Raw genomic sequence first — 26638 nt, forward strand, 5'->3', positions numbered from 1 at the left:
GTCTAATTAGGGCTTCATCTCGATGCACGGACCGCGCAGTCCATCTCTTATATGTCTATGATGGCGTAGCCACTGAAATGTAGAGTGCGTTCCGAAATTAGTGTGTCAGCAATCTTTTAGTGCTCTTGCGTTGCTGTGTTCGTAGCTAGCTCTGCCTCTGTCCCAAATGAGTTCAAATATAACCAAAAAAGTGCTTTAAAGCTTATTCAACACATAACAAATAAATACTTAAAGAAAGGGATAAGACTAAATTCATGTTACGGTGATTGTGATAAAACTGTAATAAATTTTATATTTGAAGAAATAGTAGTTGTTCTTAATAGTGTTGTGTATATAAACTCTAGTACTGCAGCACCTGAAAGTAATTCTTCCAACAATGAATCTCAAGACTGTGACAATACAGATAAAATATCAAGTACAAGCTTAAAAATCATAAAAAAGATTGCTAGTAATTTATTATTAAAAGGAGGGAAAGTAAGACACGATCTCTTCTATCATGGTAGGATAGGATATGCAACTACTGCATTTGTTGGTAATAATAATTCTTCTCGATTTAATGAGTATATCGTTGCACAATGTAAGGAAATTAAAAACGATCTATAAAATCTAGCATACGAGAGTATTTTAAACAAAAATAAGCAAACCCAAAAGGATGAATTAGAAGTAGAGATAGATAATGGATATTTTCATATAGAATATCCAGAAGATAGTGTTATTGAAGTTATAAAAATCCTAAACAGTGAAAAAGCTAAAGATTTAAATTTAACAGTCGGCATACTAAAAATTGGAGAAAGTACAGTAAGAGTTGAAATCATAGGGGAAAAAAGGAATTACACAGACCTTGCGGATAATAGTGATATAGCATTGACTTTTAATACCAGTGAAGGAGAATTAGAAGTTAGATTGAATCCTGATATGCGAAATAAAGACCTAATAAGGGTAGAAGTAAGGTCTGCTGGAACGATTAAAAATTGTAACGAAGAAATAGGAAAGAATTGCTTACTAGAAAGTTTATCAGTTAATGAAGCCATCGAACAAGGGTATTTTAAAGAGCCTGGAAAACTTTGTCAATCTTCTGAAACAACGAGTCCATCCAGCAAGATTGTCGAGGAAGAAAAATTGCAGAGAGGTAATAATTATTGGCAAGATAAAAAAGTGCAACGCTCAATGGAAAAATAAGAAGGTGGTAAAAGAAGGTAGATCTACCGATTTTGAAAATAAAATCTCACGGTTATTATTTTTAATTAAGCAAAAGTGGTCATAGTATTTAGTGATAAAAACCATAAAAATATACACCAATAAAATAACCTTATTAGTCATAAAAAATAACTTGTCTTGTTAATCATTCCGGTTATTATATTATCTGTGATAATAAGAGATTTTTATGTTACCATCAAAAAACGCTAAAAATTCCTCACACGAACAAAGTGGTCATTCAACAAGTTCAGGTAAAGCAGATCGTAAAATGAGTAAAAAACGGAAGCGTTCTGTTGCAGACAAAGATGATACAGTATCAAAGAAGCTGTGCGTGGATATAAATGTTACTAGTAATGAAGATTCAGTATTTCCTAGTGATTTACAAGATGAACCTAGACAGAATTTGTTTCACGAAGAAAGAAAATTTGCTAAAAGTGTTGCGGGCAGAGAAGATACACCTAGGTTTAATAAGTTCTTAGATTTTTTAATTAATGGAGAAGGAAGAAGATATCTAGAAATTCTGAAAAGAGAAGGAGTAAATTTAACTAATATATTTAGTATTTTAGGCAGAGCAGGAGCTAATGCTTCTAAAGCTTTTGAAGACTTATATGACCTTTTGTTTGATGCAGAAGAAAACAAAACACAGTATTTAAAAACTCTAGAAGAAGAAGGAATAAATCTATCTAATATGTCCAGTATTTTAGGCAGAGCAGGAGCTAATGCTGCAAAAGCTTTTAAAGACTTATATGACCTTTGGTTTGATAGAGAAGGAAATAAAACTCAATATTTAAAAACTCTAGAAGAAGAAGGAATAAATCTAGCTAATATGTCCAATATTTTGCATGGAATAGGAGCTAATGCTGCTGCAAACGCTTTTAAAGACTTATATGATCTTTGGTTCGATGTCGAAGGAAATAAAACTCAATATTTAAAAACTCTAGAAGAAGAAGGAATAAATCTATCTAATATGTCCAGTATTTTAGGTGGATCGGGAGCTAAAGCTCCTAAAGCCTTTAAAGAATTATACGATCTTTGGTTCGATGAAGAAGGAAATAAAACTCAATATTTAAAAACTCTAGAAGAAGAAGGAATAAATCTATCTAATATGTCCAGTATTTTAGGCGGATCGGGAGCTAATGCTTCTAAAACCTTTAAAGAATTATACGATCTTTGGTTCGATGGAAAAGGAAATAAAACTCAATATTTAAAAACTCTAGAAGAAGAAGGAATAAATTTAGTTAATATGTCCAGTATTTTGAACGGGGTAGGAACTAATGCTGCAAACGCTTTTAACGAACTATATGATACTTTTTTTGATAAGCAAGGAAAAAAACAATATTTAAAGGCTCTAGAAGAAAAAGGGATAAATCTAGCTAATATATCCAGTATTTTAGACGGAGCGGGAGCTAAAGCTTCTAAAGCTTTTAAAGACTTATATGATCTTTGGTTCGATGGAAAAGGAAATAAAACTCAATATTTAAAAACTCTAGAAGAAGAAGGAATAAATCTATCTAATATGTCCAGTATTTTAGGTGGATCGGGAGCTAAAGCTCCTAAAGCCTTTAAAGAATTATACGATCTTTGGTTCGATGAAGAAGGAAATAAAACTCAATATTTAAAAGCTCTAGAAGAAGAAGGAGTAAATATATCTAATATGTCTAGTATTTTGAATGGAGCAGGAATTAATGCTGCAAAAGCTTTTAAAGACTTATACGATCTTTGGTTCGATGGAGAAGGAAATAAAACACAATATTTAAAAACTCTAGAAGAAGAGGGAATAAATCTATCCAATATATCAAGTGTTTTAAGTGGATCAGGAGCTAAAGCTGCAAACGCTTTTAAAGGCTTACATAATCTTTGGTTCGGTGCAGAAGAAAATCAAACTCAATATTTAAAAATTCTAGAAAAAGAAGGGATAAATCTAGCTAGTATATCCAGTATTTTAAGTGGAGCAGGAGCTAACGCTCCCAAAGCCTTTAAAGACTTGTATGATTTTTGGTTTGATGCAGAAGGCACTAAAACACAAAATTTAAAAACTCTAGAAGAAGAAGGAATAAATCTAACTAATATGTCTAGTATTCTGCATGGAGCAGGAACTAATGCTACAAAGGCTTTTAAAGTACTATATAATACTTTTGTTGATGAGCAAGGAAAAAAAACACGACATTTAAAGCATTTTATTGAGAAAAAAGATAAGGAAGAAAGTTTTACGCCGCACAACTTATCTGGTATATTAAGTGGAGCAGGAGCTAAGACTAAAGACGCTTTTAAAAAATTACATAGTGTTTGTTTTAATGACAAAGGAAAAAGAACAGAACTTTTAGATGATTTCTATAATGCAGGTTTTAGGCCAGGTAACTTATCCTGTGTGTTATGTGGAGCAGGAATTCGTGCTTCTTCTATTTTAAAAAGATTGCATAGTGTTTGTTTCAATGAAAAAAGAGAAAAAACAAAACTTTTAGATGATTTCTATAATGCAGATTTTAGTCTGGATGATTTATGCAGTGCATTGGCTGCAGCAGCAGATAGTTTAGAAAAATTTCATGATTTTTGTTTTATAGGTGAAACAAAAAAGTATTTAAATCATTTCTTAAAAGAAGGTTTCACGCCGAAAAATTTATCTAAGATATTGCACGGCGCAAGAGCTAAGATTTGTTCTGCTTTAGAAGATTTTCATGATGTTTGTTTTGATGAGACAGGAAACAAAACACAGCTTTTAGATGATTTCTATAAGGCAGGTTTTAAGCCGAGTTATTTATCCGGTATATTATCCATGGCAGGAAATAATGCCTCTTATATTTTAAGAGATTTTCATAAATCTTGTTTTAACAAAGAAAATTATTTAAACCACTTCTTAGCCGAGAAAAAACTCTTTACGCCAAAAAATTTATCTAAGGTACTAGATAGAGTAGGACTTAATATTCGTCTTATATTTGAAAAATTACATGATCTTTGTTTTGATGTTAAAGGAAATAAAACACACTATTTTAGTGATCTTATCAACGCAAATCATAAGCCGAGTAAGTTACTCAGTATATTGTATAAGGCAGCTATAGGCATTAGTGGGATAGAAGAAGACAAAACAAATGATACAGGTTCTAAACTGAGTAATTTATTCGATAGAACGAAGCAAGAACAAAATTTAGATAGTTTACAACAAGGCGGTTCTAAAGTTAAGAGAAAAACCCGGAAGGGTATCACTAACCAAAGTAAGAACAAATAAGATGATAAAATTTCAAATTCAGTAGCAGGAAGCTCTTGCAGCTCAAGAGATTTATCCCCAAAACAAACACAGTCAGTGCACCATAACCAGTATACCCACAAAGTAAAGGATGTGCTACTCAGATGTATCCGTTCAGCCAATGGCGTCAACTTAAGGGAAAGTATCAGTGATTGTGTATAAAACTTCTCTCTAAATTTTTTACCATTAAATTACCCAAAAGCTGCAATAAACAGCACCTTTGTTTCTGTTTTATTTCAACAAAGAAGTCTAAAATATGTCCTTTTTAGGCGAAACATGCAAAAAGGAAAAAATCTTATTCTACAAATTAAAAATATAGTATACTCGAAAGCTTTTCAGAGAATCCATTGTGTTGAGTTTTACACGAACAAGAAAACTTTCTTTTACTACAGTATTTTCTATGATTTTAAAGTTAATTAAGAAACGTTTAGGATAATGACTCATTGAATTGACACATATTCTGACGCTCATGGGTTATATTATGTTTATTGTGATTGAGTTTGTTTCGCTCTCAGCCAACTATGGCGCTGTAAGTTTCTCTGTGTTGACAACATAACCATCTAGTGTGAAAAATTAGCCCTCAGATTCATTGTTCACAAGTGTACATACCACTACATACAAGCATCTGTCTAGTGGTTTGACGCAGCAGCAGCGCTGCTTATTAAGGCCGTATTCGAAAATTGACTGACAGCACTGTCAGCAATCCTTTATCTCTTTTGCGCCTTTAAGTTCGCGAATAGCTCTGACTCTGTCCTAGGGAATTTTCAGTGCTGTCAGTCAATTTACGAACACGGCCTAAATGTTTTGCGTTTGCTGCTCTACTGTTTGGATGAATAAACTTCAAGCAGCAAAAACTTCCGCCGGAAGTGCTAGTAACTTTCAGTGAATTGCTGCTGCTCCCAATTTTGTGCTGCCCACGAAATCACAGCCTAATAATACTGGCACTATCACTTGTATGCCTAGAAATATAGCTGACTTTCCGGAGAGAGAGATAGCATAGCAGGGAAGTATCGTCTCTCTCGCACCGATACAGTCTGTCAGTAAGCCTTTACACCTCTTTGCATGCGTCTTCGTTTGTAAATCAATTTCATTTCATTTTTGCCTAGACTTACCCATGCATGCGCAGTAGCCAGTAGAAGAAGATACTTCCCTTCCATGCTATCTCTGTCTCCGGAACCCCCACCAACCTATAGCGATCATTCCAGTGATTATATTTCAGTGGTGTAGACACTCTAGTGTATTTAGGGGCAAAAGCATAAGGGGAAATGTTACTACAAGTTGTTATTCTCAAGCGCTTAACACAATCTGTGGTGAAATGCCACGTTAGATTGTGGATTCCTTGATTGGACGTGCACATTCCAATGGCGCGAGTGTTATGACCTTGTAATCCAGTCGCCCCTGCACTCGCTCCGGGAAAGTTATCAGTCTCTTTTGAGCTTCTTTTACTCGCTATTCATCATTTAATAACGATTCCCGTTAATCATGCCACCTGCAAGAGCAGCTGCACTGAATGAAGACATCGCCGTTCCAACTAAAGGTGTAAATGCTGTCCTTCTCGGGCCACCGGGAAGCGGTAAAGGGACTCAGGTATGCAATAGGCCATATGCACTATGCAGGTCGCCGCTTTTATTCGTCTATTCTCATTCATGTTCAAAATTACGTGATGATTTCTTGAAGACCATACATACAAGTACCATTCCACATTGTCCTGGTGCAACACAATGCAATTTTCTTTTCGGTGTCACAGGCGGTGGCCTTGAAGGAAAGGTACTGTGTGTGCCATCTTTCGACTGGTGATATGTTGAGAGCTGAAATTGCTTCTGGCTCTCCGTTGGGAGCTCAGCTCAAGGCAGTTATGGAACAAGGAAAACTTGCCAGTGATGATCTTGTAGTCAACATGATTGACAGCAATCTAAACAAACCTGAGTGTCAGCGAGGCTTCTTGCTAGATGGATTTCCACGCAGTGTACAACAGGCAGAAAAAGTAATTTATAAACATGCTTGTTTGCTCTGAACAAGATATTTAAATCTTTTATTTACTTTGAGTAAATCTCTTCTATGTATAAATACATCTGATTAAGGCTCAATAACTAGTTTAAATATTGTGAAAAATGTCTTATGAACTCTAATGAGCTGTGATTTCAGTCCGACTACTTTTGCGCAATGCGGATTATTTGCAGATATTTGATATGAAATTCGGCAGAATGTTTTCTAGATTTATTCTCACAGGTTGAATATAAGTTTTATACAAAGTTTGTGGTTCCAAAAAACTTGTACAAAGCTGTGCAAATTGTGTTCAAATTACATGAAAGTGATGTAAGAATATAGTAAGAACTAAACCGAGCTTACAAAACATTTTTTGCAATATGCTAGAAATTCTAGAATTTATCAGAATCCTGTTGAAAAATAATCAGTAACATTTTGACCACCAGGAAACCAAGGCTCTGTACAATCAGCCATTTTCACAATTACATTAATTTTATTAGCTGGACAATATCCTGGAAAAACGAAAAACGAAGCTCGACGCAGTCATCGAATTTGGAATAGATGATAACTTGCTTGTGCGCAGAATAACTGGTCGTCTAATCCATCCATCCAGTGGGCGATCTTATCATGAAGAATTTTCGCCACCAAAGGCTCCGATGAAGGATGATGTAAGGATAATTCGCATTTCAGCTTAATACAAGACGGATTATTCCAATAATCCATTAAATGGAGGAATTGCAATAGAAAATGACCAGAATTTGAAAACGCTTGCTTGCTATTGGTAAAATGTTGAAATGAAATTTTGTTTTATTGTTCCACTTAAGAGTAATGCGAAAACTTGGGATTATGGTAACTTGATCAATATCTGAACTGGTAACTGCTCTTTTTATTGATTACCCTATTGATGTTGTCATCAGATTACTGGAGAAGCTTTGATTAGAAGATCGGATGACAATGCAGACACTTTAAAGAAGAGATTGGCCACTTATCACACCCAGACTGCACCATTGGTCGATTATTACGCATTACGTGGTATTCATTACCATGTAAATGCAGCCAAGTCCAGCGCAGACGTATTCAAAGATATAGATTCGATTTTCCGTCAAGCGACGGCGGTTGAAAAAGCGAAAAAAAGCAAAGGATTCTTCAGTAACTTCTTCTAGGCATCCCGTTTGCTGTTGTTACGTTATGCATAAATGCAAGCAATATATCATCGAATCATGTGATGCTCGAACACTATCGTGAATTGCGTCACTAATCATTGTTAAGAACATTATCTTTATCAATCAATTTCAGATATGAAAGATCGATTTGGCTTTGGTAGGAATAAGTTGTAATTATCGGACACCGATTTAGTGACGAAATTACTTATACAACCTGTTCGCCATAACTTAAGTAAATGTAATATACATATCGTGTGAAACATACAGAATGAAGTTTGTGGCAAACGTTTCCTAAATAAGGTTGCTTTCCTTTATTGGTTGACGTTTTTAATCAAAACTGTCCTTCGTTCGTTTGTATTTTGAAGATATATTCGTGGCGCGATACTTCGCCCAACAATAACCATGCCCGAGCATCAGATTTCCGAAAAATTACAAAAATATTTAACGCTTTCTCAACTGCAGTCGAAAGGTAACTCAAATTATAATAATTGTAGAATCTGTTTAGTATAATTTTATACATGTAAAGGTAACTACGTGACGTTTGAAAACGAAAAATATAGATATTCTTTTCTGAAAATGTCCCGGAGAACGTTTAAAGGCACTCATGATATCTAATCATTACTGGAACAAATTACGCACATAATCACCGTTACTAAACGTATCGGTCGTATCGTTAATCACAAACAATAATCACGGAATTTGTTGAATTTGCATAAATTGTACTGTTTGTTTATGTATATCCTAAATTTCATCAATTGTATTTGATCAATGTATTACAAATAAATTCTTTGCCTTAAATATACGTTGCGCAGCCTACTCATCTCTGCTATAACGGAACGAATTTCTCCCCAGTAAGAGCACTGAGCAGTGCTCGCAGCAGAGTTTATATCGGATCATACCCATAGTTAGACGAGTAATCCTCTCTTTCTACGGCAACCAATCACGAGTGTGCGAGGCAGAGAAAAGTACTCGTCTTACTATTCCCCTCTCTGTGCCGTTTTCCACTTACACGAAAGGGTACACCATGCTTTCTCCATGGTATATGGTCTAAGGTGTAAACAAACAACTCCTAGCCGTTCAGATCCGTGTAGCTAAAGTAGGGTCTGTAGTTTTGCCACATGGCAGCACTGATTATTTGCGCTCATCAACGTGCCCAACATGTGCTTCACACACATTATATCACTGAACAGCACTGAACGGCATCGTGTGGCACCGCGTTGAGTTGTGAGGTTACGTGTAAAGTATTTTAAACTTGGAAAAATAATGTTGAATAACACGTTCAATCATCAACAGTTGGTAAATTGCCACAAATAATTCTACAACCTTCACAAACCGTCAAGAAATTAACGTAAAATATATTATGTTTAGTACGTTTTAACCGGTCATATAAATTTTATGGTTATGTTATGCCTCAAATCTTATGAAATCATAAATAAGATTCCGGTTAATTGTTAATGACTAAACCGTAAGTAAAGATGTCTGGAATTGACGAAGGAGGGGTTAAGCATAAGTCGCATCGTGATCGCAACGCGGGGCGAAAGGCAGAGAAGAAGAAAAACAAAAATGAACATGTCCAAGAGTTGACAGACAAGCAAAAGAATCCAAAAGCTTTCACATTCAATTCGGCCATAAGAGCTGAGCGTGGTTTTAGACGTAAACAAGACCTTGAAACAAAAAAACAGCATATACCGTTGGTGGATAGAACGCCTCTGGAACCACCACCAGTCTTAGTGGCTCTAGTTGGTCCTCCAAAAGTGGGCAAATCAATGCTAATGCAATGTCTAATAAAGAGCTTTGCTAGGCAGCCACTGTCGAATATTCTTGGGCCAGTAACTGTTGTTTCTGGTAAAAAACGTCGCATAACATTCATTGAATGCAACAACGACATCAATAGCATGATTGACATAGCAAAAGTAGCTGATTTGGTTTTGCTCCTGGTGGATGCATCGTTTGGTTTTGAAATGGAGATATTTGAGTTTCTAAACATATGCCAGGTGCATGGTATGCCGAGAATAATGGGTGTGCTGACGCATCTGGACCTCATAAAGAATACCAAGCAGTTGAGAAAGATCAAAAAAACATTGAAGCACAGATTTTGGACTGAAGTTTACGCCGGAGCCAAGTTATTCTATTTGTCTGGACTTCTGCATGACGAGTATCTCCGCAATGAAGTGAAGAATCTAGCTCGTTTCATATCAGTGATCAAGTTCAGGCCTCTGACTTGGCGGACCACGCATCCGTATCTTCTGGCAGACAGGATAGAGGATCTCACTCCTCCAGAATCCATCAGACAAAATACAAAAGTTGACAGAACCATCAGTCTCTATGGATACGTGCGCGGTGTTCCCCTGAACAAGGAAACTTCTGTACATATTCCTGGCTGCGGAGACCTCAAAATCAAGGATGTCAGTTTCTTGCCTGATCCTTGTCCGCTGCCTGTTCAAATAAAGAAACGCTCTCTCGTTGAAAAGGAGAGACTAATCTATGCTCCATTTTCGGGAGTTGGCGGTATCGTCTACGATAAGGATGCCGTCTATGTGGAATTGGGAGGGAGCCACTCTCATCAAGAGAAGGAGGGAGAGGATCCAAGTCTGGTTGGTAATCTGATGGAAACGCAGGAAACCATCGACACCAAGTTGCGTCGTAGCGAAATGCAAATTTTCAGTGGCACGGCACTGATTAGGTCAGAAGATGTCGAAGAAGAGTTCAATACTGATTTGAAGAGTAAATCAGTTATCGAAGAACAAAGGATCAGGCGCAAAGTAGTATTCGACGATGAGATGAACGAGCTACCTAACAACGAAGAAGACAGCAACGATGAGGTGGATTTCGATAGGCAAAATTATGATTCAGATGGAGATGAACTGGAAAGTAATGAGAGGAGTAAAAGAATCTGTTCAGAGGCAGATGACGGGATTATTTGTAAAAGAAAAAAAATTGAAGACGAAGATGGAAATGTATCAGTGAAATTCGTTAAGAACAGAGATCAGGCTATAACTGATTGTGAGCAAATATATCGCGGACTTAGCAGTAATCCCGATAGTCATATAAAGGATAAAATCTCTCAGGCATTGAGTATGCTGGACAGTAATAAAAAAAATCGGGACGACAGATCAGAGGCTGATCTCAGCGAAAATGAAAGTTTTGACGAGGAGAGTGATGATAATGATTCTGAGCTAAATTCGAACGATGATGTTCATGTGGAGGATGAGTTACAATGGAAGTCAAATCTGACGGAAAAGGCAAGCGAAGCATTTACAGACCGGCTGAGATCCCAAAAAAATTTAATGAAAATTGTGTACGGCGAATTTGACAAATCTTTCGTAGCTGTCGATGATGAATCGCTTTCAGATGAAGATTCAAAAAATGAAGATATTGGCGGTATTTTTCGCATTGTAAATAAGCAGGAGAGGCAGAAACTGGAGGCACGAGAACTGCGGAATCAAGAGGAGAGCGTGTTTTACTCCATAGATTTGTCAAAGGATTGGGAATTGGAAGAAAACCGCAATCTGCTAACAAATCGTTTTGTGACTGGTAAATGGAAGGAATCCGAGGATGCCGAGGAGCTGTTGAAGCTCGACGACCTGGAAGATGACGACGATTTGTACGGAGATTTCGAGGATCTAGAAACCGGGGAAAAGCACAAGGCTGAGGCTCCTGAAGAAATGACATTCAGCGAGGCGGATGAGCGGCGAAAGCTGATTGAGAAGAAGCAGAAGCTTAAGGAGAAGTTCGACTCGGAGTATGACAAGGGTGAAGACAAGTCCTACTACGACGAGTTAAAGTCGGAAGTCGAGAGGCAGGCGCAGTTGAACAAGTCTGAGTTTGAGGGCATTGCGGACGACATCAGGGTCCAGCTCGAGGGTTTCAGGCCTGGAATGTACGTCCGTGTTGAGTTGGACTCGGTGCCCTGTGAGCTGGTGACGAATTTGGACCCGACCTACCCGCTGATTGTCGGTGGACTGTTGCATGGCGAGGAGAACATTGGGTTTGTGCAGACTCGGATAAAAAAGCACCGGTGGTACAAGAAGATCCTGAAGACCAAAGACCCGCTGATCATCTCTGTCGGCTGGCGGCGGTTCCAGGCCTTGCCCATCTATGCGAAGCTCGAAGACAATCTGAAGCATAGGATGCTGAAGTACACGCCCGAGCATGTGACTTGCATGGCTCATTTTTGGGGCCCTATAACTCCTCAGGGCACCGGAGTTCTGGCGGTGCAAGACGTAGCCGCCAGGGAAGCAGGATTTCGCATCGCGGCAACCGGCTCGATAGTCGAGCTTGACAAATCCACATATATCGTCAAAAAGCTCAAGTTGACTGGTGCCCCGTTCAAGGTTTACAAGAAGACAGCATTCATCAAGGGGATGTTCAATTCCAGCTTGGAAGTGGCCAAGTTTGAAGGCGCCAAATTGCGGACTGTGTCCGGCATTCGTGGACAGATAAAGAAGGCATGTTCCAAACCACAGGGTGCCTTTCGTGCAACCTTTGAAGACAAGGTGTTGCTCAGTGACATTGTGTTTTGTCGAACCTGGTACAAGGTAGATGTACCAAAGTTTTACAGTCCCGTTACATCGTTGCTGCTGCCGCCGAGTGAGAAGAATCAATGGCGAGGAATGAGAACGACTGGTCAACTCAAGAGGGAGAATAATTTAAGGGCTCAACCTAACTCGGATTCACTTTATACACAGATCAAAAGGGATCCGAAAGTTTTCAAACCACTGATCATACCGCGAACTCTGCAGAAGGGTTTGCCATACAAAGACAAACCAAAATTACAACCTGTTATGAAAAACCATAGACCGAAACTCGAAGATCGACGACCAGCTGTCGTTAGAGAGCCCAAGGAGGAACAGGTAGCCAAACTAATGAAAATGCTTAGAACTTCGTACAGCCATAAACAGGATCAACTGAAAGAAGCAATGAGCAGAAGGATTATGGCCCATCAAGCCCGAATGCAGATTGAAGAAGCGAGGAAAATGGGCAGACAAAAAGAGTTGAAGAAAGAAGTGTTCAGAAAACTTAGTAAAATGGAGGCTAAAAATAAAAATAAAAGAAACTAAGACTACTGTTTCATTATATCTGTAATATTATTTCTTCTATCAAGAACCATGTATATTTTCGATTGTTATTTTGAATTGCCTTTTTCTATCCTTAGTCAAAATTAATTGTTTTAATCTTGTTCACCTACTAGTGTGAACTTATTGACTTTTGTGTACAACATCTGTTATCTAGGTGAATCCACTGTACAGATCAATATGTTGTGATTTTCCGTTAATCGAAATATTGAAAACACTTATTCCAAATTCCACTCAATATATCTTTAAGTTATTTCTTTCGTCGATAATGAATTTGTATTTCAATAAATCTGTGTGGACTGTGTCCAAGTGCAATTCAGATTGACCTATTTTGATCCATTTTTTTTCCCCAATAGTGTGTGTTTATAGTGATATCTATGGTAATTAAAACTAGCCCGATCCATTTCCTCTTTCATTTCAAAGGCCTAGAGAAGACGTTAGATTTTACGGATTCTTCAGATGACTACGGTTTTCACATGAATAATCTGGTAAATTTACCATGCGTATCATTCACAAACCGTAAGAACGGCCGTTCATTTGACTGTGAAATGTGATTCTCTTTGTTGAATGTAATAGGATTCAGTGAAGATCAACATCACAAGTATAAATTGTATGACGATGATGTAGCGAATAAATATAGCGTTTTCTAAAATCACTTGGAATTTTGGAAAATTTAAAAAAAAAAAACCGAAATGATTTTTGTCTCAGAATTGATATGTAAGACCGTTATTCGGTCAATTAAATATTCTGGAACTCGAAAAAGATATGTGGAACATCGTAGGATCAAAGATTTCAAAAATACATTTTTCCGTATTCCGGAAGTAACTTTTGAAGCATTGATTCTAGCGACTTAAAACTATGAATAGCTGTTTTCTTTCACAAACTTAGTTAATTACTGTGTTTTTAAAAATCGGTGAAAATTTGATATGCAGGAAAACTGCGCCGCTAAGCTGAGGGCTGAGCAAAGTGGATGTATATTAATACCTACAGTTCTAATTAGCAACACTTAGCCTAGTTATAAATTGTTATTCCCATAATAATACTGTACAATTATCCATGAAACAATAATTTAGAGAACCAAAAAAATGTGAAAATTATACTGTCAATATCTATTTATTTAATATTCATTTGTACACGCCCTCAGCATGCCACATACAATTAATATAATACAGTCCAATGCAGCCAGGGTAGAGGTAAAATACAAAAAATATATTCTACATCGATACTAGTGTTAGTCATATCGGTAACGATGAAAATTTTTCAGTAACAGCTAGAAGCTTGGATAGGGAGAAAAAGTGCTGAATACCAATTGACAAATTTCATTTCTGGCTCCTAATAGTTTTAACACAATGTAAATAAACTATATCATCTTGCGATTAAAATGCAACGAAAATAAAACTGACGTACAGGACGAAATCAAAACCTACGCCTTTATTAAGAAAGAAAAATTCTCTGCATGTTTCAAACGAGTAAAAAATCAATCTCGCTTTTCACCCTGATATATAACACTCTTTCTCGATATTCTTACAATGAAAATAATTATAATCTGATAATTACAATCTGGGTATAATACACATATCAATGCCACGCCACATTAATATTGTAGAAATTTTTGTTCTTTTTCGTTTTCGTTATGAATACAGTGAACATGTGAACAGGGCAACTTGCATACAATTAAGCGACAGCTCCGTAAATACACAGCATGAAATTGTAACAGGCGACATTTGTGTCTACAAGGCGTTTGAACAAGAAAAGAAAAGTAAATCTGAATAATAGATTTCACAAGGTATCAAGTTTGCATTATATTACATTCCAATGTCAAAATGAAAATGATGAGAATCTGTTGTTATTATTGAATATTTCCAATTTCTTCATTATTGTGAGAAATAAATTAAATGATAAATATTTTGTTCATATTCTACTAGAATGTGTGTTTTTGTGTGTATGTGTGTGTGTTTCGGTATTTATTTATTAAAATCGTGGGAAAAAAAAAACAAACTCACTCCAACGAAATAATTACTTCTTAATGGGGTACTGATTCACATCGAATCCTATAACATACTATTCAACCCATAACCAACACCCTGTACATCTATGGCAGCATTAAGAAAGTTACCAACTGGCGACCGTATAAGAATATAATAATATTTAAATAAAAATTAAAAACCTATCCCAACGAGAAACAATAAGAGATTGATTAATCACAAAAACACAGTATAATGAATAATGAGTAATGCATAATTAACATGGGTATAATAATAGTTCAGCTACATCTGTGTGATCTCTCCTGTAACTTAATTTTCACCCTTGCTTAGTAGTTATGATCTAAAATACATATTTCTCCATCGTCGTATTAGTTAATAGTTATTATTTCTTATCTCACTATTTGGAATAAACAACTGCATAACTCCGGGATTCATATATATTAATTAGATGCATCTAATGTTCAATATTTTAATCACATTAAAGGTAAAATTTTATAGCATTTCGTTTGTACAGCGTGTTGCAACATGTTTCTTATTTTTTTTTTTTTTTTTCGTTTTTTCTCTGTCATCATCTGCTCAATAATATCTACTGCTCATAAATGAAAACTTTGACATTACCAGCGTCGATAGCAAATCCTGCGACTAAATATATTATATATTATAAAACACATGTTAGTTTACAAATAAATCGAAATTGCCGTCGATGTCTGTGGAAAATTTCCTCAGCCCCGTTGGACATGAGTTTAAAAAATTCGAATATTCTATGGAGCAATTTCTTATCTCCGTTAATTGACTGTTTTTTTCATTCCGTTATCGAACAAATCTCGTATTTTCCAGAAACATACACTTACAAAAAAGTATATACAATGCCTATTCGTAACTTTGAACGAGAATAATTTCAAGCAAACAAAAGTCGCACAAGAAATGAGAAAATGAATTTTGTAACGAGAATTTTCCTCAAAAAATATTTTGCGAAATTGGAACGAAGGAATTTTCTCATTTTAAAGTTATGTACATCAATTCCTCTTCGACTTATTTTTAAGTTGAAATTGAGTTCTCTTGACAAAGTGTTAAATTTGAATCAATTATAAGGGCGTCCATCTCTTAAAACGGTAACCAGTAGATTTTCTTTTTTTCCAGTTTCATTTGTTAAATCTGCCCTTGGAAGGCAAATGTTATTATTTATTCATAATTCGATCAGAAACACAATTCCAACAGGTGTTAAATTATCACAACTGCAATCGTATGAATTTATCGACTCACAAGCAATAAATTTTCAAAAACTATAATAATTGAGGTCAGAGGTCGCCTAGAATTAATTGTCAGGCGTCCTGGTGGGGCTATTGAAGTCTACTCCACAGCTTCATCGCGGTTTATTTAGAAGAATAATTCTATCTTATAGAGCTACATACATATTTACAGGGTCTTCTCTAGCTTTTAAGCTAGTATATTTAATTTTATAGTCCGAGTCATGTACCAACACCTTCCTTTTCTTATCGATTTCAGTTATTCAATAAAAATATTTTGAGTTCTGTACTGCTGAAACTACAAAATTATATTCAATTATCATTAGAAAATTATTCGCGAGCAATACAAACTCGCAGGAATTGTATTATTTTAACGGTCGTTTCTCTGGGATGCAGCATTGTGTTAGCACTGTGACTGGATGATTACATGAGGCAAGAATAGGTTTCCGATAACTCTCTGTACCTAATTAGAATGTTTTAAAACATGTTCTATCATAACCAAACTGCAGGATAAAGTTTTTTCGGAATTGAGCACTAGCAAATGAGCACATCATGTTGTTTCTTTCTCTTCAATGCAAATTTTAAAAATTTTCGATCTGGCGTTACTCGCCTACTTTATTTGTGACAACAGATTTTTTCTGAGGTAACTCAACGCTATAATAATATTACAGTTTTAAGCACATACGCTCCATGATTTCTTTTCTAATTCATAACACAGAATCATCTTTTTTTTTTTAATTCCTAAATACTGGTTGAACGCAGGTGGCAATCAACAGTTGAGCATTGGTATATAAATAATTTTTATGGCGTGAAAATTGAAACTGGTCAAAGTATTGGTTTGTACTAATTCCGAACTACTTGCCTCAACGATTATTGCGTTAAAACATAAAACTGACGTATCACCAAATTAGAGACAAATTAAGAGTCAAAATATTTATCTCAAAGTGGAAATGTCATTGAATTTGAAATGTACAAGTGTGGGCAGTTTAGAACGTTGTTGTAACGGAGAAATATCAACCTTCTTTTATGTAAACAGATCTTGATACTGTAAACGCGTAGGCTTCTCTGTGTTACAAACAAAATTCTGATAAGAAATTTCAAGCAATCTGCGCCAACAGAGTTCAGAGACAATTTCAGTATTTGTTTTCTTGACTAAAAAATAGACACTTGGAAGAACTGGTTTACCATTCAATTAGGAACCATTTGGCAACCAAAGTATGGTTTCACGGTCGATACTTCGGGTAAATATTCACGGATTCAGAGACCCAATCATCTTCAAGCCAGGAATACATTTGATGGATACGGTTTACAATCATGAAATGTTATTTTGTGTTGTTAACTTCTTATTTTTTTTTTTTTTTTGCAGGCTCTGCTTATAGTACGGATATGCAGAAGTAACATGGGAAAAATTTGATAGTTAATATTCAGGTAGGTTGCATGCTAACAGGTTATTCTATATTATTGAGTCCGTTATCTCCTTTTTCATAAAAACAATTTTTAATATATTTACAAACAGTTTGAAAGCGTTAACAATTTTTTTCTTAATTTTTTTTAATACTTCCGAGCTTCATTGACCATTTTTTTTGCAGTAAATGCTTCCCTTTAGTTTAAAAAAGCTGTTGTAGTAATTATACGAATGGATCAGTTTCAACGCGATTGAATTGTAGTTATTAAACTTTTTTTTCTGATTTGAAGTACAGAATTTTTGCAAAATTACATATTTTTGCCTACTTTAACGCTTGAATTGTTATTATTGTTACAATCAATACTATTATTATTTTTATTTTTTGTTGTAATGCCAATTACGAACAACTTAGACTGTATACTAATTATTATCTCTACCAGTGAATAAATCGTAATAATTAATGACAATACCTGGGGGACATAAATATTTTTTCCATCTGTATCGGGTAAAAACTATTAACAATTTATGGATCATATATATATACACATATATGTATATATACGTATCTTTTATATATGTATATATATATAATGGTAGAAATCAATAACTATTACAATTAATAATTAAAAATAATTAGTTACAATGTTAAGATTTAATTTTTTTCTGGATCACAATCCTTTTTCTCTCGCATCCCTACGTATCTCTGAAATTGGACGGCATAAAATTATGTGGGTACAAAATTTACGACTTTAATAGCCAAGATTCTATTGCAATTTACAAAGTTGATCATCTAGAGCGATAAAAACATGAATTAATATTTATCTTACCTCAGAGTTACTTTTTCCATGAGCATGGAAAGCCTGGCATCGGTATAATTGGCGGGTAACAGTGCTTTGAGGAGCTCTCTAACAAGAGCCTCGCTAACCCCGGGCGATGTTCGCTCTGCTAATTCAAAAGCTCCTCTCAGTTCTTCCAGAGCGCCTCCGTTCCTCCCACCGCTGCTGCCGCCGCCACCGCTACTGTTATTGTCTCGCGACATGTATTGGTGTTTGCGTTGCAGCTGAGTCATCGAATCGGAATAATAAATTAGTAAGTAAAATAAAATGGCGTTAAGGCGGACGATCAGCTGATCGTTTTCGTTAAATTTAACAAATACCAGGGCGTAGAAAACGCCATGAAAGCTGTCTGACTTTGATTTTATGACGTTAAGTCGATCTCGAGCAAAACATGTGATACAAAATCGATTTTAAAATTATATATAATGATAATGACAGGCGGCAGCGTTCGTATTTTATGTCACCGGGTAGCGTCTCGTATGTTTCAAAAAGCTTGGTATCTTATAGGTACGGAGGGTAGAGAGAAGGAGAACGGACTCAGCCGTCGCGCGCGATGCCAAAATTCCGAAATATAGTAACTACCTAGAACTCCGATAGGTAGCGCATCGGACGAATTTGCCGGAGCAAATATACGTTACAGCCATCGCAAGATCTCCGTATCCCACTCTTACTTGAAAAAAGTTACAGATTTCAGCATCAGCACCGCTAGTAGCTGAAGTTACAACTGCCGAGCGTTAATATTTCGGTCGCAGTGGTTCCCATGAATTTAGCAGGGGTCCATCCTCCTTATCTCTACCCTCCATACTTCTAGCAAGCAATTTACCTCAGAAAGAAGAGGCAGTATGACGCCAAAAAGAGTAGCGCTTCGAGGGTGTTTTAGTTCCTGGGTTGATTTCGGTCTTTGTTTCTCATCTCCACCTCTATGATCGACTAATGATACGATCGGAACTTCTGGTTTACTACTTCGCTTATCACGAGCGATTTCCCTGTCTCGTTCCCTTTCCCTGCTTTCTCTGTCTCGTTCTCTAGAATCACGAGACTCTCTGATATCCCTTGAATCCCTCAGAGTCGATTCTCTGCTCGATTCCCTCGATTCTCGGCCGTCTTTTATCGAGTCTCGACTCGTATCTTTCCGGTTGTCCACCGGAGGTGGAGGCGCTGCCTCATGTGGACGGGACTGCAAAATTTATATAAAATTAATCAGCAATTAGCATATGACATTATTTTCCACACAGCGTGCAATATTGCCGCGATGTTTCTGTGTTGTAGGAGTATTACGCAATATGTCTGCAATATTTATAAAGTCACATTGCTGAAATATTGACCAACGCGCATAAAAGATTTTGAACCATGCAAAATTATCAATAAGTCTCTGCAATATCGCGTGCGATATGAAAATTCTTCGAGATTTACCAGAATGGGTTTAGGCTGTGATTCGCGGGACGAATCCCTCGAGTCGCTTTTGTAGTGATTTAAATTTGAATCCTTCGGCGGGGATCTGGATGCGCCGTTTGCGTGAGGTTTTGGCGATTGGTTATGGTTGGACGACCTGTGATTGGAGGTGTGTGTCAGCGTCAAAGAAGTCAACGAATCGTCTGGCGGCAGTTTGGGCACGACAGATCCCTTCACGCCATGCGGCCCTTTCACAGTCATTATCCAAGGCTCGTCCATGTCGCTGTCTTGTTTCGACTCCTCACTTTATGCAAAATCAAACATGTTCACCGTCATTTTCTTCTTTATTCAAGTTCGGTCGTTATGTTGCTAAACAATAAATGTATAAGGCATGTAAACTTACGAATCAGAGTTCTCGCTTTCGGTCTCGGATTCTTCGCTCCGTTGCGACTTCCACTTCTTATACCTATCGATCAAATCGATCAAGTAGGAATTCTTCTTTGCCTTTTTGATGAATTGAAACTTGAGCAGCTCCTTTGCCGTCGGTCTCTGTTTAACGGAATATATGATAGAACGCTTCATATTGAACGATTTTACCTCAAGTACTAACGCTAATAAGAAAATCAAAAAACACTTTCAAAGAATTACGGTATATTATGTAAAAAAAAAATATATCACAACACTGCGCAATAATACAGATAAGCAATCTTTCAACCCAATGTTAAGTATATGAATCCGCAAATCCTGATTGCAAAATATTATCCTGCACTACTATTATTATTTTACTTTTAGTCACATCAAGTTAAATTATTCTAATGAAACAAATGGGTCGGGAGAAAATAGTTACTGAACAATGTCTCGCTTAAGCATTGGAGTAAAGTTAATAATTGCGTGGGCAGGGAAAAATATTCTGAATATCATATTGAATTCATAGATATCAAATATTATCTATAAGATGATAATCAGTTTCGGCATGTAAAGCGGTAACGATACCGTAAAATGGCGATTAATTTAAGTATAGAACACGAAAAATGCATCAGTGGCCACTTTTGATTGAACCGAACAGTGTCCTCAGTATAAACAAGCCGAAATCACAGAAGCAAAGAAATCGTTTCTAACTGTAACCATCGCGGAAGTTTAGTAATTTTTTTTTTATTATACTATCATCACCGAAAAGGAGATTTCTCCGATTATCGAATCAAGAGAAATTCGAGATTCGACAAAGCTGGAATGACCCGCTTTATATACGGGAGAAGATTGATATCACTACTTACATTTTCGGGATCCTTGTTAAGGCACGCCTCGACAAATTCTTTGAACTGTTTCGTGTAGTTCCCGGTCAGTTGCGGCGGGTTGTTCTTGGGTATGAGGAAAAGTACCCTCATAGGATGCAGCTCGCTGTTTGGCGGCTCACCTTTGGCCAATTCTATGGCGGTTATCCCCAGCGACCAGATGTCAGCCTGCGAAAGAACGAAAGTTGTATTCTTGGTGTCCGCCGATTTACACAGACCAATTTCAGGGCCAAGCCCAACGATTGGTTCGGCAGAATGGGTGATAACTAGTTGTGTAACTGTACAGGCATTTCCAAGCACTCGATAGTTGGTGTGTTTGTGCATGCAGAAACTGCTAACGAAGGCTTCTCCTCTTGCCATTGCATAACTTGATCATCAGATTTTACTCATGTCTTTAAGACCGTTCCTTGAATTGCCTTGCGATAACGCCGACCAGAGAAAACTGGCGACCTTCCAAAAACGAGAGGCATCCTCCTTATGATCTATACAATCGACACAGTGGCTTTTTCCTAACCGATAAGTTCGGAAAACGCGAAATTTCTACTAGTATTGTTTGTAATTACTATTGACGGAGTCGATAGCGAAGATTGAAGAAGCCCGGATTCAAATTGAAAAGTATGTTTATTTTGAATTTACAAAATCAAATACATTTCCCATACTTTTGTTTTCTTTTAATGAAATACCGACATGATAAAAATTTCTGGGGGTGTGATGAATTGTAAATTTTTTGGCAAATATGTTGCTAGTTGATTTCATAGGCGAAGTAACGCCATCTGATGGTCATTGCTAGTAATTTCAAGCAAAAATCTAAGTATTTATTGAGATTTTGAGATTATTATTTCAGTCTAATTGCAGCATTTATGGGTAACTGATATAACCTATGTTACTCCTGAAGATGCGAGAAAGGCATTGTTGATATTTTCACGTACATTGATTCCGTATGTCTTGCACGATGCAGAGACGAATTATTTAAAGTTAAATGGCTCGTTAGTGAAGGGTAGAAGTATGAATCACCTTAGAATCATAGGCGGATTGCTTGATGACCTCGGGGGCCATCCAAAAAGGCGTACCAACGAAGGTATTTCTCTTGCTGGTAGTGTTTGTCAGTTGTCCAGCAACCCCAAAGTCTGCCAATTTGACGTCTCCCATTTCGCTGAGCAGAACGTTGGCGGCTGGAAATAATCGGCTATGTATTTCAAAGGGGAAGTATCCCCTAATGTTTTACACGGTTATGCGTCCTTGCCCGCGAGGTAAATTTTTCTTTATTTTTATGCCGTCAAAAAATCATTCACACATAAACGAGAAGAGCGGCTGGCCAAGCAATCTCCTCGATTCCCATAATCCATGAGAACATTCGTTTCGTGTGTAGACTGATGCCGTTAACGACACTGGTAGTAAATTATTTTAGTACCGGGGTATCAAGAGCCCTGTTTTAATCAACGAATATGTGTCAAATATGATATTCTGGGTGAAATACGTTGCCTTTCATATGAATTTTCATTGGTACCGATGCTTTGCAATTTACCATTAGAATAAAAAAGAACTGTGGATAGATGATTGGCTATAGCAAACCTTTGATATCGCGATGAAGCTTTCGTTCGCTGTGAAGGTAGTCGAGACCTCTTAGGACTTCGCGGAGTATAACAGCGATATGCATTTCCTCGAAGCTGCCCGCCTTCATCAAGTCCAGGGCTGACCCCCCGCCCAGATACTCCATGATGATCCATAGCTTCGTGCCCTGGAAGAATAAAATTGATTAAATAAGAATAAGCGTAATGTTTGGATCAATGAGGGTAAAAGAAAAGCAGCAAAAGGTGATAAAAACACCTCTTCAGCCTGGAAGGGTGCGTCAGATGACCTATACTCGTATAATCGACGTGTAGATGTAAACAGCCGAAAACCCATAACAGGTGACCAAGTGAAACGCGAGATGGCCGGGCCAATTACTTAGGCCGTACCATTTATTGGGTCACGGTTATACTTGTACGCTTTCTGACCGTCGGTCAAATGCTATTACAGTATCTCCGAAAGGGCTTGGTCATTTGCATTACCACTCCACATTTAGAGGAGAATCGAGTTGGTCGTTCAGCTAGCCAGTTCAATGGTCACTAGAAACTCACAACGTTGCTGGCTTTGAAGATAATTTTGATTATCAGGAGCTCTTTATGCCTCGGTGGAGTACTCCATTGACACCATTGCTTACATTTTTATCGATCATTTCCAAGTAGTACAAACGAATTTTCCCTGCTCCACAGTTTAGACAATTTTTTTGTTCATCTCTGACCTTCTCAATAAATTTTTTTCGAAATTAAAAATACTACACGTAACAGTTCATCTTTGAATTCGATTTTGTCGAAAGCTTTATATCGAGTTTTGTATTATATAAACATCATCTGTAATTTTCGCAAATTTCTAAGCACCGTGTTTGAAGTCAATTCTACTCGGATAATAAGAGATAATAAAACCGAGCAAAAACTGAGACTCGGTGCTTGTTTCCCACATTTGCGAAAAAAGCATTAACTACAACGGGAAAGCATTCGTCAATAATTGGTGTACGGTTGAACGAATCTTTTTTCACCATCAACAAAAGCTGCCGACTTCGAATATCTGGAGATATTTGCATGTGGATGAGGCACAGAAAAAAGAACGGAGAGTGGGGATTTCAACACAGTATGGAGTCAGAAAGTCATGACTGATAGACGATGATGGAGTTCTTAAGCGCTGGATGAATATTTCCAAAGGAAGTCGGAATATATATTTCCCCATGATACTTGCACGCATAATGTACTTCAGATTATAATCCTTTTTAAAAGTTTTTGTATATATTCTCGCGTCGAGATCAATGGCGGTTTAATTCCTCGTCTGACAGAGGTTTCACGGTCATTAGTGATCCTGGCAGCAATGCAAACGTTTTAGGAAATTGCGATGAACGGGATGGATGTCTCGACTGATTATCGCCGAGGGTTTCTTTGCAAAAGTGACTGCGCCGTCACTTGGGAGGAGTTGGGGGAAACTTTTCCGCACCCTTCCTTCCGTCAACTCGAATGAATGCCGCTCACGGGGAACGACCCGAAACGAATTCGAGATTAGTTCTTGGTAGTGACATTCGAGTTCACCTCCAAAGTTCGTTCGATCACCTCGACAAACTCACTTGACAAGTTTCGTATATTCCTTTTTCTCTGTCTGCTGGATGCAGTTAGTCAAAAATACAAATATGTATGGACATATTTACTGTGTTGCTTTGTTGTGGCATTGCTGTTGATGTTATTAATGATCAAAGAACTGAAAATTATTGAATCAAATCTCTTACACTACATCCTAACTAGTGGCAACATGCAAGTATGTATGAGAACAGAGCGTTGGGGTGGTTAAACCTGAACACGATCAAGGTGCCTCGAGGCATGGTATTAAACGAGGTGGAAAATGCGAGCGTGGTGAATGGAGAAAAAGGCTGCGTGGTGGTAGAAGTATTGAAAATTGTCAGGGAGGAGAAGATTGCGGTGCTTCTTGTTCATGCAAATTTAAAATGGAACTGCCAGGGCAAGTTCTTCCTCTCCAGTCAGACGAAAGAAGGCGGAAATTCTGCGGAGAGGCCGAGAAACTGATTTTTGCACGGTGTGCATCCAGCTATGTGATATCTTCGTTTTCGGGAAGTTCATTTATTCTTGTATTCAATATTCGTAATAAGAAAAAAGGGAAAAAACACCAAGGTGAAAGGGCGTCTTTCGCAGTGACTGGAAGTTAGAAAATGCGTCATGAGCAGCCGGCGAAGCTGATGGTGGAATTGAATATGAATTTGTCGAAAAACGATTTGCCAACACCTCTTTACGTTAGTCTATGACCAGTTAAGGGTGAAAAATGGACAACGAATGAAAGAACTGATTTCTATCGGAGCAAGACGATGAACCAGCATCTTTTACGATACCTTTGACATGGGGACATGGAAGTGCGTTGACACGAGATACTGAGGGAAGCCACCAAAACTGACCTCGAAAATACTGTGTGGTGTGTAGAGAGCCTGGAGAGGCATCGCTGTGTTATTAATCTTGCCACGAAGGTCATGCAATGACCTATAATAACTGTAATCTGCTATATGGATCTTTCTTACAGCGAAAGCTTTCGGTTCATTATTACCAACGAATTTATACGGTGTACAGTCTGTTCAAACCCAGAAAAAATGGTCGTCATAGAACTCACATCGTCAGGAGATTCTATTTTTCCTGAAGACTCCAATGAAGGTGCAATACCGAATCCACTGGAGGATTCATAAAAAGATTTGACTCGCTACCGTAATAACGACCATTGCATTCCGCTATGCATTGAGGCTACGCTCTTACAACATCTGATCTCAAGAGAGAAACATACCTACAACACTTTAAAGTTGTTTCATAATATCGCAAGTTGTCGTTTCTTTGTCTCATGTCAACTCTAGTCAATTGTAGACGACCGGTTTTCTCACTTCATCGATAAGAAGACTATACCATTTGTTACGATGCTTATCGAGCAATTACTTGCGTCAGTGCTTATCGAAATTTATTATAGGTCAACTACGCTGTTGCTGTGATTTTTGTTCATTGTTACCGGTGAATGTCTCAAGTTTCTCCTTTGTTCGAAGTCGACTTATGCAGGCAAGGTGTTTTTCAACATTTCAACGAATTATTAAGCTAATATGATATAGTATGTTTCAGCGGGTTTTCGTTGGATCAAGAGACTGAATCACGTAAGGCTTTTGCTGTAATTCCTGTTATCACTTCCCTGCTGGTACTTTGAGTTTACTCGTACAGACGGCGCTGGGCGATTAAACAAGGAAATTACAGAAATCTTCTTTATCCGGAAAGACGATTTGTTCAGAACTGAATGAATTTGAAAATTGCGTAGGCATGCTTTGGGAATGCTGACTATAAGAAGGAAAAAATAAACTTTGTGGTAACAATTAATCACCCAATAACCGAGTTATTTCAAATACTGACAATGAGCTACCTCGAGAAAGCGAGCCACACTCTTCTGGAGGTGTTCGAAAAGTTACAATAATTTGCCCAGAGGTTGAAAAAGTTCTTACTTCCTGCACGGTTGAGTACGTCAAGTAAATCATGGCATTGTCTAAAAGTACAGTTTGAACAGTTATACCCAGCGCTGTGCGCTGCTAGTATGCAATGCTCACTTCATGGAGGGGCGAAAGTGTCGTTCCCAAGGCTTTCCAACGTCTAGTCTTACTCATTGCGCAACCGCAAGTTTATTTCAACAACGTATTCGGTTACCTGCACCGCGTTTTCCGTTAGCTTGACTAGCTTTTAGCATGCAGCCTCACAATTTTCATCGACAGGCTCTTCAGCTTCAGTAGAATAGTCAATGATGTTCATAACTCATCACGTATGTTATACTAGGAAATATAATCTTAGTCGTTCAACTCGATAAGCTGAAATAATCCTCAATTCGTTCATCGATAATCTTTCTGTGATTCAGAATTGAGGATCACTAACCTCCCGCTTAAGGCGATAATACATGACATTCATATATAGCGCAAATACTTGAAATCAATAATATATTGGACAACGTCGTATATCTAAAATGACGAAATCAAAACTAAACACGAAGAAGCATTTCCGTTTTCTTCGTAAACTCACTCGCTCATTATCTTTCTTACAAACCAGTTCAGTTATATCTCACAGTAAAGATTAATAATTAGAATATTCATCACCGTTGATGACATGTATTACTTGGACGAAATAACACCATCTTCGCCTCAAGTAAAATTAAGTAACGAAATAATAAACGAGATGTAAAGAAAGTGATAATGTGATGAGGAAATTTTGTATGGC

At 37.3% G+C, this 26638-nt stretch overlaps 4 protein-coding genes across 12 annotated transcripts in view; 3 read left to right on the forward strand and 1 right to left on the reverse strand.

Moving 5' to 3' along the window:
* The first annotated feature begins 138 nt into the window (after nt 1-138).
* LOC124175694 lies at nt 139-5733 on the forward strand. Of its 4 annotated transcripts, none has more exons than XR_006869218.1 (2): nt 139-4967; nt 5658-5733. XR_006869218.1 is itself a non-coding variant. In XM_046556104.1 (2 exons), the coding sequence occupies exons 1-2, from the start codon at nt 1385-1387 to the stop codon at nt 5663-5665; spliced, it is 2175 nt and encodes a 724-aa protein (XP_046412060.1). In that variant the 5' UTR covers nt 139-1384; the 3' UTR covers nt 5666-5717. The 4 variants fall into 4 exon arrangements, 1 of the variants encoding a protein (XP_046412060.1); XR_006869217.1 differs by having other exon boundaries at nt 139-5310; nt 5658-5711; XR_006869216.1 differs by having other exon boundaries at nt 139-5474; nt 5658-5684.
* A 44-nt stretch (nt 5734-5777) lies between these two features.
* Nucleotides 5778-8389, forward strand: LOC124175700 (adenylate kinase). Its single transcript, XM_046556117.1, has 4 exons — nt 5778-6025; nt 6186-6422; nt 6925-7092; nt 7342-8389. The coding sequence occupies exons 1-4, from the start codon at nt 5921-5923 to the stop codon at nt 7585-7587; spliced, it is 756 nt and encodes a 251-aa protein (XP_046412073.1). The 5' UTR covers nt 5778-5920; the 3' UTR covers nt 7588-8389.
* A 319-nt stretch (nt 8390-8708) lies between these two features.
* On the forward strand, nt 8709-14421 carry LOC124176598 (ribosome biogenesis protein BMS1 homolog). Its single transcript, XM_046558098.1, has one exon. It carries the CDS (start codon nt 9063-9065, stop codon nt 12645-12647), a length of 3585 nt encoding a protein of 1194 aa, XP_046414054.1. The 5' UTR covers nt 8709-9062; the 3' UTR covers nt 12648-14421.
* A 754-nt stretch (nt 14422-15175) lies between these two features.
* The window catches only part of LOC124176599 (serine/threonine-protein kinase 25), a 43380-nt gene continuing 31917 nt past the window's right edge, over nt 15176-26638 (reverse strand). For all 6 annotated transcript variants that reach the window (XM_046558103.1, XM_046558102.1, XM_046558104.1 and 3 more), the window contains 8 exons: nt 22392-22557; nt 21834-21991; nt 20802-20987; nt 19931-20076; nt 19549-19831; nt 18959-19312; nt 18127-18359; nt 15176-18002 (listed from right to left, as the gene is read on the reverse strand). In XM_046558103.1, the coding sequence (XP_046414059.1) occupies nt 17993-18002; nt 18127-18359; nt 18959-19312; nt 19549-19831; nt 19931-20076; nt 20802-20987; nt 21834-21991; nt 22392-22557 (1536 nt within the window). In that variant the 3' untranslated portion in view covers nt 15176-17992. The remainder of the gene's footprint in view (nt 18003-18126; nt 18360-18958; nt 19313-19548; nt 19832-19930; nt 20077-20801; nt 20988-21833; nt 21992-22391; nt 22558-26638) is intronic.

The sequence above is a fragment of the Neodiprion fabricii genome, chromosome 2, assembly GCF_021155785.1.
Source record: "Neodiprion fabricii isolate iyNeoFabr1 chromosome 2, iyNeoFabr1.1, whole genome shotgun sequence".
In the NCBI taxonomy this organism is placed as follows: domain Eukaryota; kingdom Metazoa; phylum Arthropoda; class Insecta; order Hymenoptera; family Diprionidae; genus Neodiprion; species Neodiprion fabricii.

Excerpts from the sequence above, each read along its gene's own strand:
- LOC124175694 (XM_046556104.1), top strand. The coding sequence starts at position 1,385 with ATGTTACCATCAAAAAACGCTAAAAATTCCTCACACGAACAAAGTGGT.
- LOC124175700 (XM_046556117.1), top strand. The coding sequence starts at position 5,921 with ATGCCACCTGCAAGAGCAGCTGCACTGAATGAAGACATCGCCGTTCCA. Across the intron at positions 6,026-6,185 it reads GAAGCGGTAAAGGGACTCAG|GCGGTGGCCTTGAAGGAAAG; the intron begins GTATGCAATAGG and ends TCGGTGTCACAG. Across the intron at positions 6,423-6,924 it reads GTGTACAACAGGCAGAAAAA|CTGGACAATATCCTGGAAAA; the intron begins GTAATTTATAAA and ends TAATTTTATTAG.
- LOC124176598 (XM_046558098.1), top strand. The coding sequence starts at position 9,063 with ATGTCTGGAATTGACGAAGGAGGGGTTAAGCATAAGTCGCATCGTGAT.